The 14194-nt window shown below is 42.5% G+C and overlaps 2 protein-coding genes across 2 annotated transcripts; one reads left to right on the top strand and one right to left on the bottom strand.

Annotated features, from left to right (window-relative positions):
* Window positions 1–2618: 2618 nt before the first annotated feature.
* LOC109401398 (sperm microtubule associated protein 2) lies at window positions 2619–5522 on the top strand. Its single transcript, XM_019673949.3, has 3 exons — window positions 2619–3200; window positions 4787–5127; window positions 5236–5522. The coding sequence occupies exons 1-3, from the start codon at window positions 2752–2754 to the stop codon at window positions 5391–5393; spliced, it is 948 nt and encodes a 315-aa protein (XP_019529494.2). The 5' UTR covers window positions 2619–2751; the 3' UTR covers window positions 5394–5522.
* LOC109401397 (isocitrate dehydrogenase [NAD] subunit beta, mitochondrial) lies at window positions 5503–14134 on the bottom strand. Its single transcript, XM_029855750.2, has 5 exons — window positions 13933–14134; window positions 13721–13768; window positions 13077–13655; window positions 12805–13014; window positions 5503–5981 (listed from the first exon to the last, which is right to left on the bottom strand). Exons 1-5 carry the CDS (start codon window positions 13972–13974, stop codon window positions 5751–5753), a joined length of 1110 nt encoding a protein of 369 aa, XP_029711610.1. The 5' UTR covers window positions 13975–14134; the 3' UTR covers window positions 5503–5750.
* Between the last annotated feature and the right edge of the window lie 60 nt (window positions 14135–14194).

Below are 14194 nucleotides of genomic sequence, written 5' to 3'. Positions count from 1 at the left end.
ATCGCTCCCATACAAACTTCAAACTGATTTTTGAATAGGTTCCCGGGCTCTAAAATTCATGAACATTTGGATTTCGACTCATTTTGACATGCAGATTTAGAATATTAAGTTATCTCAACACCGTTAAAGAAGCCAATTGGCTTCTAACCACTTCAACTTCCGAAGCGTCGAAGGGCGAATGAGTGAAGCACGCACTCGCTAACCTTGACGTTCCTGGTTCGATTCCAGGTTGCGATTTTTTTTTAATTTGAGCAAAATATTTCATAAAAATATGTATAATATTCATAAGACATAGTTTCAGTTTTCATATGTTATCGGTATGATTTTCATACGTGAGTGTTAAGAAATTTATACAGTAACAGTATGACAATAATAGTTGGCGCTTTGAATCCAAAATCATAGTTAGTAACTATGATTTTGTAATTGTAATTGCTCAGTCCACACCCAGGCCGACAACTGTCAGCCCATCTGCTTGTAGGCAGATGTGCACCTACTAAGCCTCCCCCGTTAACATGTCTTACACCGAATTAGCACACCGGGATCTTCCACAGGCAGGCGCTGGCGTTACCAGTCCCAACAAGTGTCAGATACATTAAATAGATGGGGTAGAGGATATAGGAAGATGTGGGAATACGATGGGAAGAGGTAGAAAATGAAGAGATAGTAGAGAGGTTTCGATTTTGTTGCTGAAACGAGAAAAAGAAAGAATGATAAAGAATATTAGCGATATGTTCATAGATTATGATTTGGTCGATAATTTCTCATCTATTTTGTTTCCATATCGTTGCATCGGTGACCATTTTCATCGCCTTTCTAGTTTTTGTTAGGGCCATCTCGCGTTTTTTCGTCATGTCCTCTTTGCCGGTTGTCGACGTTCGGGATGTAAGTAGAAAAGCATGCATTTAGTATGATTAGTACGACAGTAATTGTGATTGCTCAGTACTTCCAGCCCATTTGTCCGCAGTACATATCAGGCATCCCGTTTTAACAAGTCCTACACAGAATTAGAAACCCGGATCTCCCACAGACAGTCCTAACTTGTGTCAGATAAGTTCAATTGAGGATAGGAAGCGGCGAAATGAGAAGACAGTAGAGAAGGTTTGGTACATTGGTAGCTGTGTTCATGTGATGTTTGCCTGACATTGAAAAACTATTTTCCGTAGGTGTTTAACTCTCTACCCCAAATTTAATACCGGAAAAATATCTGATCAGATGTATTGGGTTTCTTGTTCATGTTTAGACTACTGTGATGATTTGAGAATCCACTGAATCGTCATTTCCCAGCGACATTCCAAACTAATCAAACTGATTTTGTTTACCTGTTGTGCATCCGACGCCCCTGTGATGAACTCAACGGAGCTTGTGTATGCTAGCCGCTGCGAAGTCGTGTGCGAAATTCGACTGTGATGATAATGAATTTCGGCCGAGTCTAAATGGGTGCAAATGTCGCAATATAGTTTGGCAATTCTATGTCCATACATCTTTTATCAAGAAGGAATAATGTTGTTTACTGTTATAAAATAACTCAGTTAAAGGGCAGCTAATGCATTTTAATCCAGAATAAACCTACAGAAAATGTCATTTTACCAATGATTTCATCCTAATCTTGACCCTAACATAGTTATGCGCTTAGTGGACAATGACCAAAAATAGTCCTAATCTTGACCCTAACATAGTTATGCGCTTAGTTGGACAATGACCAAAAATAGTGTTGTTTCGACAATAGTCACATACTATGCCCTACGACATTGACGATTCTATTGTCTATGGCTCACCTATTTAGCGCCACCCAGCAGGGACTTGGTCTGGTACCCAATTCAGTATATCCGCTCCACGTAATGTACCGTACCTCTTTCGATTTGTGATATATTACGCGGAACATTACTCTCTTCATTCGAATAGCGGCTATGTAACCCATTGGATTAAAAACCTCCATCAAACATGAAGCGATTAATCGGAGACTGAAGACTCTATACCAAATTTGGCTCAGAGACAGGTAATCAGTGAAGTCAGTTTTTCTCGTTTGTCAGAGACGATTGATACGTATTAAGACAGACTTTCCACTGCATCTGCCAGCAATAATCGGTGATCGATCAACATTTCGAGTACCTACCCCAATTTACACAAGAATGCCAAGGATCACCGCTCATGCTTTACAATACAGTTGGAAAAACTAGAGCAACACCTGGCCACAATGATGCATAAAGCACTAAAGCGGACCGGAAGTGTCGGTGAGCCAGCCCCACCATCATAGTTAGTAACTATGATTTTCGCAAGAAATTCTTGTGGCAAAATATCATAGTTGATTCGTATGATTTTCGGAGTTGCAGTATCCTCAGTGTATGCATAAAAAAATGAAAGGACAACATTAGCCTCTGATTCTATGATGTAGCGCGCGAGTTTCGGACAGCAAACACGTGCTGCATGTAGCAACCGAGAGTAAACGGGGGCTGATATCCTTTTATTCTGCTTTCGTTAGTTGGACCGCAATTTTTAAATGTTATACTATTTAATATTTAGAAAAAATAAATGAAAGTAGAATGGCGGCATCGCCGCTTACTTACTCCCCTCAAACTCAAATACCTACTCAAATATCATATGATCCATTCGCAAGTCTATCCGTTTTTAGAATGTTCAATCAATCTCTGTCGAAGCAGGCCGAGCAGATGAACTGACAAAACTGCACTAAAAATCCATAAAACACGTCAAACTCACGTCGGAGCTCCGCAGAAACCAACTTCATAAAACAAAATGGTTGCCTGTTTCAGTGAAGACAAAAACGTTAAAGTTCCAAATTTCAGTGATTTCCGCAAGTCGTTTCTCTACACTCCGTGCAACTGCCCCTTGGTGGATTGCGAATTCTCCGGGCAACAACGGAAGGTATCCACCACACGAAAGTACCAAACATCCCGTCGCATCCGAAAACTTGCGAAGCCAAAATGCCGTGGAGCCAAATTCTACCAACGACCGGTATCGCAGTACGGACGAACGATTCAGATGATACGTGCCTATCAGGAGCCTCACGCATCGACCCGGATTCAACAGTTGGCTCTGCCGAAAGTACGCAAACTGATTGCTGCGCGCGATGCGTATCGCCGGTTTATCAATCGATGTTGGTACGACAGGTTCGGGAAGCGCATCAAACGGAGCATGTTCACGGTTTACAGCCGGTTGGCAAATGTCCATCTTCCGTCGACAGAGTAAGCTACTTTTATGTATACAACACCACACAATACTTTTGATTTGAGCTGGGGCCTGAAGTACACAGGGTTTAAAATTTGACAAAGAAAGAACTCAAGAAGCAACATCAGTTTGACACTAATGAAATTTTGATCGAGTGAAACAAGATGTTTTGGCATTGGTTTCGTTTTGGACAAATATTTGACCTTGTGTACTAACAATTTATGAAATCACACGATATAACAATTTTTCTGTTTGTTTCAAGCAAACTAATGTTTCTCTAGCAGATTTGACGTCGTTGAACCTGAATCTAGGGTCCAGGTCTGCTTCAGCACGTACATTTTTTTTAACGTGGATGGCTTGGATTGAATGAGCTCAAGTCTAAATTTCATGAAAATTCAGAGTAGCAACCTATCAGGGGCTTTCTTTACTGCCCATAACTGCATATTTGTAACATTTGCATATTTTGATGGTATTGAGTTATTTTCGGGAATCACCATCAAATCGCAAGTACTTTCGACTTCCTGAATAAAAATTTCAAGTTTGTTCTAGGATTTATGAAAAAAATACCAAGCCATTTTGTCTCATTCACCAAAGTAACCGCATAACAGTCACACTGGAAAAAAAGCAGGCTCTAAAGCATGTCATCAATCATAATCAGGTCCGATTTATTTTCTGGCCATTCGTCTAGCATATAAGATGTGCTGTAGAAAATTTTATTGCTTAACGATTGATTACCAATTTATGAGAAATATTAAAAATTTTGGTTCATTTCCATACCATTAAAAGTTAAATCTTTGGGCTCCATTTTCTCCAATGCCTACTTTTGTCGAATGTTACTCTTATGCGATTATGGGCAGTTTAGCTCATTGATGAAGCTCGTGGTTAAAAAGCATGACTATTATACTGAATGAAGGCTGGAAAAAAAGACACTACACCGTTTTCGGCCAGAGGCCGCAGAGACTGAACATTACTAACATTAAACAACGGGCAACACATATAACACCCAGTGGCCCAGTGGAGAATTTTTCGTTTGACGAAAAGTTTTCCCCGACTAGAGCGGGAATCGAACCCACACTCCGAGGCTTACGAGACACCTAAACGACTGACGCCGCTAACCGCTCGGCCACGAAGCCCACAAAAAAGGTGTCAGAATTCTAATTCCGACAATTTAGTAATCATAAGTGAATTTTCTTTTTTAAGGGCGGACGGGACGGTCGAGGAAATATCCGCCATTGCTCTGTTTCTACTAAGATGGTAATCTCAGATTCTACTTCATATAATGGAACAAAAATCTATCATTGTGTATGCTCACTTGCAATGCATATGCTGATTGTTTTTCAGCCTCATCTGTGCGATAGAAATCGAGATTACCATCTTCAAAATCGCGAGGCAAATTGTTAGAAAGAGAGGGAAGATAGGAAAAATAACACAGCGTCCCGATTCACCTTAACCAGTAGTGAAAAAGTTTATGAACATAACTTGTTGTTATTGAAAATTGGCTCAAATTAGAAAAAAAATGTTAAGAAAACAGCTCATTCAATAGAAAGTTTGGGCACATATCTATTTGTAACTGAACAAGCTTAACAGTTCGGACCTTTTTCAGATCTAAACTGATTAAAATGACTCCCGAACAATGGAAACAGCATCAACAATGGTTATCAAAAAATGCACAACCAAAACCACTCAAGAAGCCTGAAACTAAATCCCGCAAACGTATGCCTCTTATCCAGCTATTAGACCGAGTGATGGATCTTTCCACGCCCCGTTGGAAGTGTAATAAGTACGATGGTCCAGCAAAATTTAGGGCAGTGCTACCAGGTGCGCTAAAGGCAACTGCGAGCGATCGTGTTAAAGCGCTTTGCCAACCAAAAGAACGACATCGGCGAGCCAAAGGCCCCTATAAGGAAGACTTGTCGATTCCGAAGGGTGCGCTTGAAGCTGTTGGTTAGTATTTTGTTTAAATAGTATTCTTTCTACAGGGGTTTGAACTGAGCAAAATAAGTTACATTATATCGAGGTCCACGCATATTCAAACTTCTCATCTTATTAAAGCAACACAACGAGTGCTGGATCTTGCGCAGCCGAAAATCTATCGGAATGTGAAAAACGAGTACCGCGAGAACCCGTTCATGGTGGACCCTCGAGCACTCAAGGCAAAAGCAAGCGACCGTATACTGGAGTTGGCTAAACCGAAGAAGGTGAAAAAATAGAACACCATTTTTATGATTACTTGTTTAGCTTTATTTCATAAAACGAATTCAACGGTAACATCCTAGAAGAGAACAATGGGATTCGATGGAAATAAATGGATTTAGATGATTTGGTTATTCGAATGATGACACTTTTGGAGCTTTATTTCGGTAGGAGGGTAGGTATTTTAATAAATAAGATTTTATCAAATCAACGATCGCTATACGAGTATACACGATGTTGCTAAAAGTAACGTTCGCGGGAGCTAATTAACGATTTTAAGTGGTCGCTTGCACTTAGTACGGTGCAGTGTTTAATACAGATGCGTGGTTGTTTGGGTGTCTTACTGTTAGTAAACACCGCTAGATGTCGCCCTTTTATTGCAGATTGTGAATGACGGCTTTGGTGAAATCGTCGGTAGTTGATTGACCGCCCAAATCCTTAGTGCGCACTTTACCTGCCTTAAGCACGTTCTGAACAGCCTGGAAAATCATCTGGCTGTAGGGTAGTAGGTTGACGTGACGCAGCATCTTAGATGAGCACAGCAGAATAGCGGTGGGATTGGCAATGTTCTTGCCGACACCTTCAGCGAAAGTGTGACGCGCACCCTACAAAATAAAAGAACATAAAAAATGGTCAGAATTCGTCAAAATGCGATTGAAAATACGTAGGTAAAATGCAATCAATTTGGATGATCCTAGAACAGTTCCCCGAAAACCAATTTCAGATCGTTACCTCGAATGACCAGAACTGCAAACTATGATTCAAACGGCGAGAGAACATTTCTGTCATGGTACAAACGGTTTAACTGCAATGCTGCAAGTCCGGTAAGTGCAACAAATGTGCAGTTATCGCACCGCCAAATGTCAGAATTCTGCGCCATGTTAGTCCAAATAGTGTCCAAATGAACAACCGGATGAAGTTCACGTTCATTTTACGTCAGTTGATGGTTTGTTGACACTGTCAGGCGTTGCAGTTATCGGATTTTCGTTCGCTAAGTGAAACGTAAACATGTTGCAGTTATCGAACGTCTACTGTAATGCATACGTACATAAATAATACTTTTTTTTTGCAATTTCTCATCGTAATAGGCTGTTTTACCTTACGCAAATCCGTCAGGAAAAGGCCTACTTTCCCACACCAAATTAGCAGTGCTGTAATGGTTCATTACAGCACTGATTTGCGTTGCGTAATGAACCATTACAGCACTGTTTTATGTTTGGATCAATTTCGTGATCTTTTCTGGAAGCATTTTTTAAAAATTGTGACAACTGCACAGTATAACCTGCTATGATCAGACTTCCTTAAACATGACTATGAACATCAGCGTGCAGTTTGATGAATAAATTGGTTAAAAACTACCCTTAAGCAGTAATTTATGAAATTGCAAAAAACGTTGTACGCAACTCGGTGCAGAACTCGATTTTTACAGCACTCGTCGTAATTATCCAACTTGGCAAGCCTCGTTGGATAAATGTACGACTCGTGCTGTAAAAATCTTCATTCTGCACCTTGTTGCGTAAACTACTATTAATGGCCATTTACGAAACGACAACAATGATATTGAATTTTACAGAAATATTCTAGAAAATAATCACCCCGTAAAACGGGGTAACTTTGATAGTTTTCAGCGAGTTTTTTTTTAATATGTTTCCATGTAACAGTATTTCCTCTAGTTTTATATTTTTAGAACATGTAGGGTCTTGTACCATTTGGGCAGGTGTACCTATTTTGGGCACTTACCGCTGTAACTAAATCAATTTCAAACCGATTGATTTGAGTTTTTGTATAGAGTAAGATACTGTACGTGCCTAACTCTTTACAAAAATTCAAAACAATCCGTTTGAAATTGACCTAGTTATAGCGGCAAGTGTTCAAAATAGGTACACCTGCCCAAATGGTACGTACAAGACCCTACTGGGGTATCAGTTATCAATTGCAATTTGAAGATTCGGTAATCTTAAGTATTTTGAGTGACTTTTAGTTTTCCAGATAAGCGAGAATCCGATTTTCATTTTGGGATAACTTTGATAGTGTTCTGAAAAAACACATCAAATCTTAAAAAATAATCACTGACTGAAATCTTAGGAATAGGTATGAACATGATAAGCCTTGTTATATATCTATCTATATAAATAAAAATGGAATAGTGTTTGTATGTCACGAATAGGCTCGGGAACGGGTTAAAGGATCTACTCCTAGATCTACTCCATTCTTTCAGTGTTTCATTCGTCTGCATGGCTCCGACGTGTTCGTACGAAAAAAATAATTTGGAAAATCGACTAGAAAGATTGAAATTCCGGTTTGCGGGGCAATTTTCTACAAAGCTGCATGTCAAAAAACACAGTAGGCAGGCAGAACGACGTTTGCCGGGACAGCTAGTATCAAATAGATTTTTTATATCAAAACATTAGGGGGATTCACTAAACAGATTAAATTGCTGCGTAAGCCATGATTTTCTGCTTATTTGAAATGTTCCAAGATTTTGCGAATGAAACAATCAAAGACTGCCTTGGTGATCGCGACGTTTAATCAGTTTAATCAGTTTACACTGTTTAGTGAATCCCCTTATTGATTTTTTACTAAATTCTACATATAAATATGGGTTTTTCTAAGTACTAAGTGAAAAACAAAGTGAATTTAGCTATCAAAAATCATTATCTTTGTAAAAATATATCTTTAAAGGTATACCAACATATTATTACATGCTATTCATGATGAGTTTTCTTTTTTAGGGTAGTTTTTGAATGTTTTATAAACAAATTTTGAACAACACAGATTTATCTACATGAGATTAGAAGGGCATTGCATACTTTTAGGCATTTATCGATTTACGGAAATTTATGTCCTAATTTACAAAAGTATTTCGTAAAAACACACTTCGTTAAGAGATTCAATTCTAGATTTGGAATCTATTATGATGAACCTATCGAGAATAAGAGTCCATTCATTGAAACAATAGTTGAAACCAGAGATGTCCATATCCTCAGTGTGGGAAAGAGAAATAGAAAATACACCACTCACGCTGTGCATCTGAACAGGAGCCCTTCTCTTTATGTGGATCCACCACTGCGATTCGGATGCGCGCAAGCTTGGTGAGTAGAAATAAATCTCTTAGCTCCCTGAGCACTAGGCCACACAACAGTGCGGCGAGAGCGATTTCAAATTCTCTTCGGTGAAAGTGTAAAAAATCACCCGGGTGCGCGCTCCAGTGAGGTTTTTGCGCCAGAGTGCGCGCTGCGGTGAAACGCCGGAGAGTTCTCGCCCCGGCGACACCATGGTGATAATTCGGTGACTGCTGGGTGAAAACACGGGAGAGCGCCGGAGAGCGATGCGCGCGAAAGAGTGAGCCACACTCGATCCAAGGCGGACGAGCAAGAGCACGCACTAGCGCTTGGTCTACCTACCACCCAAAACAAGAGAAACTGGCTTCTTGGTGTGGTGAAAAATGTTCCTATCCCCAGTGTGGTCGATAAACTGACGCCGCAGTGAATCGCTACGGTGAAATGCCATCTCTGGTTGAAACGAAGTCGTATAGCAGATTGTTTGAAGCGATTGACAAATGACAAAAATATCAACAATTTCAAATTTTGGTCCAAAATGTTGTATATAAACTTGTTTTAATGAAAATACATCTAAGATGAACTTTTATATTTCATTTCATTTTATTTACTCAATATTAGTTCTAGATTAACAGTGTACAAATTGTTTTCATAAGCTGAGATATGGACTACCTTTCAACAGCTATATAATTCTAATATTGCAGCCTGTGCGGATTAAGGAACAACTTCAGGAATTTAATAAAGTGAAAGGAAAAAGTTCAAAAAAAAACCTTTGAAATAGCGTTAAAGGTATTGGGATAGTTGGAGGAAACAGTTCACTTAAACCTAATATCACAGACTATGAGGTAAATGTTGCAGCAACGGGTTTGCTGATGTAGTGCATCCCATCCAAAACTTTGGAAGCACTCGCTGGAACCAGTCGTTGATTTGTTCCATCCTCGTAATAGAATGGACCTCTTCGGTTGGGTAGAATGGATCTAAATTCATCATCATCTTCAATATTCGATTCTGCTTCACCTGAAGCTTCTTCCTGTGGGTTGCTGCGCAGTGGTACCACGCGGGAAAACCGTATGTCATTACTGGTTTGAATACCGTCTTGTACAGTAACAGCTTCGAATTTGCGTCTAAGTACGATCGGCGATTGATCAGCGGGTACAGCATTCTCGTGAGCTTATCGCATTTACTCAAGATGTTCTTGACGTGCACGGCAAATGTTAGCTTCCGATCCAAGGTTAAGCCCAGGTATCCTACGTCATCCGACCATGGCAATTGGCGTCCCCACACAGAAATCTCATTTTGCGGTAGTTTCCGAGGACTTCGTTTCCGAGTGAAGAAAATTGCCTGCGACTTTTCAGCGTTGGTCTTGATCTTCCATTTCCTCTGGTACCTCTCGATGGCGTTTTGGGCCGCTTGTAGTTCGGTCACCACAATGACCGGATCAGGATCTGATGCAACGAATCCAGTATCGTCAGCGAATAGGTAATACTGTATGCCATCTAGCATCACCAGGTCAGCGGTGAAGATGTTGTAGAGCGTGGGGCTTAACACAGCACCTTGTGGGACACCATAGGGTACTTCGAGACGATCTGATACATGCCCATTGACAGACACTTGATAAGAGCGGTTTGACAAAAAGGAGCGGATAATCTTCAAAACGTACATAGGAAAGTTTACAACTAGCATCTTGTGCAGGATTGCTTCCTGCCAAACTGAATCGTATGCCTTCTCGACATCTAATAGTACCATTCCAGAGGACTTACCCCGCGAGAAGTTGGTTTTTATATCTCGGACTAATCGGGCGAGCTGGTGGTTGGTTGAGTGCCCTCTTTTGAATCCGAACTGCTCATCGGGAATCATCCTTATATTTTCCAAGTATTGTTCAATACGATTCAGGATCACACGCTCCAGTATTTTGCTAAACGAAGACAGCAAGCTGATTGGCCTGTAGTTAGACGGAATCGAGGAGTCTTTGTTCGGCTTTGGAATGGCGATGACCACAGCGTGTTTCCACCTGGTCGGAAAGTATCCGAGCCGGATGCAGGCAGTGAGGATTTTGGCGAGAAAGATGTGAGCTTTTCGAGGCAGTTTCTTGAGCACGCAGTTTCGTATTTTATCTTCCCCAGGAGACTTTTTGGATTTGAGCCTTCGAATGCACTGGGTAACCTCCTTTGGACGAATCAGCCACGGGTGGTCTCCTGGCAAGTGTGCCTGGTCGATGTGAACGATTGACTCATTCACCGCTGTAACAGTGTCCGGATCATCTGGCATCTGATTCGTATGTGCGCGAGCGAAGCTTCTTGCCAGAAGTTGAGCTTTTTCTAGCGGTGAAGCTATCATCTTGTCGTCGTGACGCAATGGTGGGCTACACTTTGTCGATTTCCGCAACGCTTTTGTGATTTTCCACAGTGTATCGCGATCGCCGTTTAGTGTTCGAAGCGTTTCCTTGAATCTGCTGAAGTTCGCTTGGTCACATTCCTCTCTGATTCTACGGTTCAGCGATAGCACTATGTCATGGTATATTGGATCTCTCCTTCTGTACCATTGCCGCCGGCGTTTGTTCCGCAGCGCGATCAATCTTCGAGTACTTTCCGGGATCTCAGCAACTTGATATATTCGTTTCTGAACTTCAGGAACCGAGGCAGTTTCGGCATCCATTACTGTCGTTGTCAGGAGTTCAATCGCAGCATCAACCTCAGCTTCATTGTCGAGGGTTATAATCGCAGGGTCCAACAAATCTAATTTAGAATTAACTTCACGCTGGAAGCGAGGCCAGTCCGCCCGCGCATAGCACCGGACCTTCGGTGTTATGTTTTCGATTGGGGCCGAGAGACTCACGTTGAACATTACTGGAAGGTGGTCTGATGACAGTTCGTTGAGCGTAACTGGTTTGGTCATGTCCAGCAGGTTGTTTGAGAGGGCCAGGTCAAGAGTGGATGGGCGGCCACGGCCCGCCGGTTGGAATGTAAACGAGTCTGGGAAGTGGATGAAGAAATTGCGACTGGATGCCTCTTGGCACAGCAGCGTTCCTGCTTTGTTAGTCATAGAGCAGTTCCAGTGGCGGTGTCGTGCGTTCAGGTCTCCGGCTATGAAAAACGGTTCAGCTCTTCTTGTGAGCTCGGCGATGTCTCGACGAAATTGAGTCCAAACAGATCGTCTCCTCGCTCCAGGAAAGTAGGCGGCGATTACGTGTAGGTTTCCGTTTGACGTCGTAATCGAAATACCCACACTTTCGATAACCTTCGTCGAAATATTAAGCTCGACAAAACTGATGCCTTTTCGGACTACAATCATAACACCTCCTCCTCTCTCTGCATCACTGGAATTGCGGTCGAAACGGATACAGGAAAAACTCGGATGGAAGAAGGCATGTTTCTGCTGCAGCCAGGTTTCAGTCACAATTCCTACGTCCACGTTGTGTCGCTCTAAGAAATCAAAGAGTTCCAGTTTCTTCCCATGAACGGAGCGACCGTTCCAATTAGCCAGACGCAAGTAGTTCTGATTAGCCATTATAAACGTACTTGGTCGTAAGCTCGAAAAGAGCTAGAAGTTGCTGCTGCTTTGTCTGGCATTGCGCCAGTCGGTCGAACATCTCTCTCGCCAGAGAAAGAAACTCGGACATCGAGAAAAGTTCATTATTGGCACTCTGATTTTTCAGCACTTCGGCGTACGAGTTTGCTGAGTTGCTTGGACGGCCCTGCGAAGAGCGCGGGGGTGGAGGCGGAGGGGGTGGATTCCGCCGCTCAGCTCTTATTTTCGCCAGCTTCTCAAGGTAGTTTTTACGGCTGGGACACCCACGATAGTTTGCAGTGTGCTGGCCACTGCAATTTGCACATTTGATGAATCCACGAGTTTCGCTCCTATTACTGTGCTCCAGGTCCGCCTTCTTGGGGAGTTGACACTCGGCAGAAAGATGTTTTTCACCACACTTAACGCACAGTGGAACAAGGTTACAGTTCCGCATTCCATGTCCGAACTGTTGGCAACGGTGACACTGGACTGCATCTGTCGATTTCCGCTCGAAGTAGCGCCATTTCACTATGGTACTGAAGAGTGCCTTCACTTTCCGCAGTTCCGAAAGCTTTACGGATCCCTTAATAAAGCTCAGTAAGTACAACGCACTTTCTTCCAGGCCAACGACTTTTTTGGAAAACAGTTTTACCTCCACTGGTACTACTCCAACAGAAACAAGCTCTGCCTCCAGCTCGGAGATCTACGTTTGCCTTTTTCTTAACCGGTTGAAGATAAACTATGCAATGCCTGTCCCACTATCAAAGTTACCCGCATTATCAAAGATACCCCGTTCTACGGTAAGTAATTAATGCAAGGTAGTGAGCGTTAGTAATCATTTGTGATAAAAAGAAATACTCACCGGTTCAAAGACGGCATGCTCGGAGGAGTACGATGCTCCTGCGACGACTCCAGCACCACCCACTAACCCGGATGCAATATTGTCGATGATGTTACCATACAGGTTCGGAGCAACCATGACGTCGAACTGATTCGGGTTGCTCACCAGCTGCATCGTCGTATTGTCTACAATCATTTTCTCGAACTGCGTGCGAGGGTACAGCTTGGCAATCTGTAACGTTTTTCGGGAATTCAGTTGAGTTCAAGACTTGCACATCCTCTAATAATCCTTACCTCTTCGCATTTCCTCATAAACAGACCATCGCCCAGCTTCATGATGTTGGCCTTGTGGACGCAGGTGACCTTCTTGCGGTTGTGCTTGGTAGCATAGTCGAAGGCGAACTTGGCAATACGCGCTGACTTCTGGGCGGTGATAATTTTCAAACATTCAATCACCCCTGGAACGGTTTCATGCTCAAGCGCAGAAAACTCGCCTTCCGTTTGCTCGCGAATAACAACGGTATCGATGCCCTTGTGACGGGTATTGACACCTTCCAAGCTGACCACGTGCACAACGTTTGCATACAAATCCAGTTCGTTGCGTAGTTTCATGTTCATCGTTTCTAGCTCGCCTGTGCGGCTGTAATCCGGAGTGGCCAAGATGCCCTTGAGGCAAACTTTATTCTTACGAATGGACCGCACCACATCTTCCAACGGAGAGCTCAGAACGGGATTGACCTCCGATAGGAAGAAAGTTTCGAAATCTACCGGAACGTCAGCAGCTTTGAACACCTCTTGAACGGAGTACATCAGCTCTGGGCCAACGCCATCGCCCGGAATCATAGTGCAAGTGATCCGGCCCTCCTTCGATTTCTGTTGGGATAAAAATAAACATAATCGATCAATAAAAAGTTGGCTCATTTGATGACTATACTTACGTTTGGGTTTTGAACCGCTCCGGTGGAATGGATTCCACGGCAAGAAGCCTAAAACAAAAAAAAAGATATAAACACCAAAGCATTTTTTTAGACCTCCACCAAATTCCCCAAGGACATCGCGAACACAGCCACTCTGCTGCGCGATTGCCGAGCCAGCAGAATGGTTACATAAACTTTTTCCCCTGGTCAAAACTAATCAAAATAAATCCTACCTGCACCAGGCTTCTCGCTACATTACGTGCGAGGAAAGACATGCTGACTACTAGCGGACCACTGGACTAGATTTTTTCGTCGTTGGAACAAGGACCAGACGAATCCTTTGCGGGAAAAAAGAACGCACTTCTGATCGCGGGGATCTTTCCGTCACGAACCGAATCGACCGACAAGACGACGACGACGACGAAACAGCGAAAAAGTTCTGTTTCAATCTGACAGCGGACATCCTATGTTTGACATTTGCTGTCATTGGTGAAA

The sequence above is a fragment of the Aedes albopictus genome, chromosome 2, assembly GCF_035046485.1.
Source record: "Aedes albopictus strain Foshan chromosome 2, AalbF5, whole genome shotgun sequence".
Lineage (NCBI taxonomy): Eukaryota > Metazoa > Arthropoda > Insecta > Diptera > Culicidae > Aedes > Aedes albopictus.
This window is presented reverse-complemented; position numbering and strand designations above follow the sequence as displayed.

Bases quoted from the DNA above. Each gene is read 5' to 3' on its own strand.
- LOC109401398 (XM_019673949.3), top strand. From the start codon at position 2,752: ATGGTTGCCTGTTTCAGTGAAGACAAAAACGTTAAAGTTCCAAATTTC. The intron at 3,201-4,786 runs GTAAGCTACTTT...GACCTTTTTCAG, and splicing joins GTCCATCTTCCGTCGACAGA to ATCTAAACTGATTAAAATGA. The intron at 5,128-5,235 runs GTTAGTATTTTG...ATCTTATTAAAG, and splicing joins GGGTGCGCTTGAAGCTGTTG to CAACACAACGAGTGCTGGAT.
- LOC109401397 (XM_029855750.2), bottom strand. From the start codon at position 13,974: ATGTCTTTCCTCGCACGTAATGTAGCGAGAAGCCTGGTGCAG. The intron at 13,656-13,720 runs GTAAGTATAGTC...TTATCCCAACAG, and splicing joins GAGCGGTTCAAAACCCAAAC to AAATCGAAGGAGGGCCGGAT. The intron at 13,015-13,076 runs GTAAGGATTATT...AAAACGTTACAG, and splicing joins TTATGAGGAAATGCGAAGAG to ATTGCCAAGCTGTACCCTCG.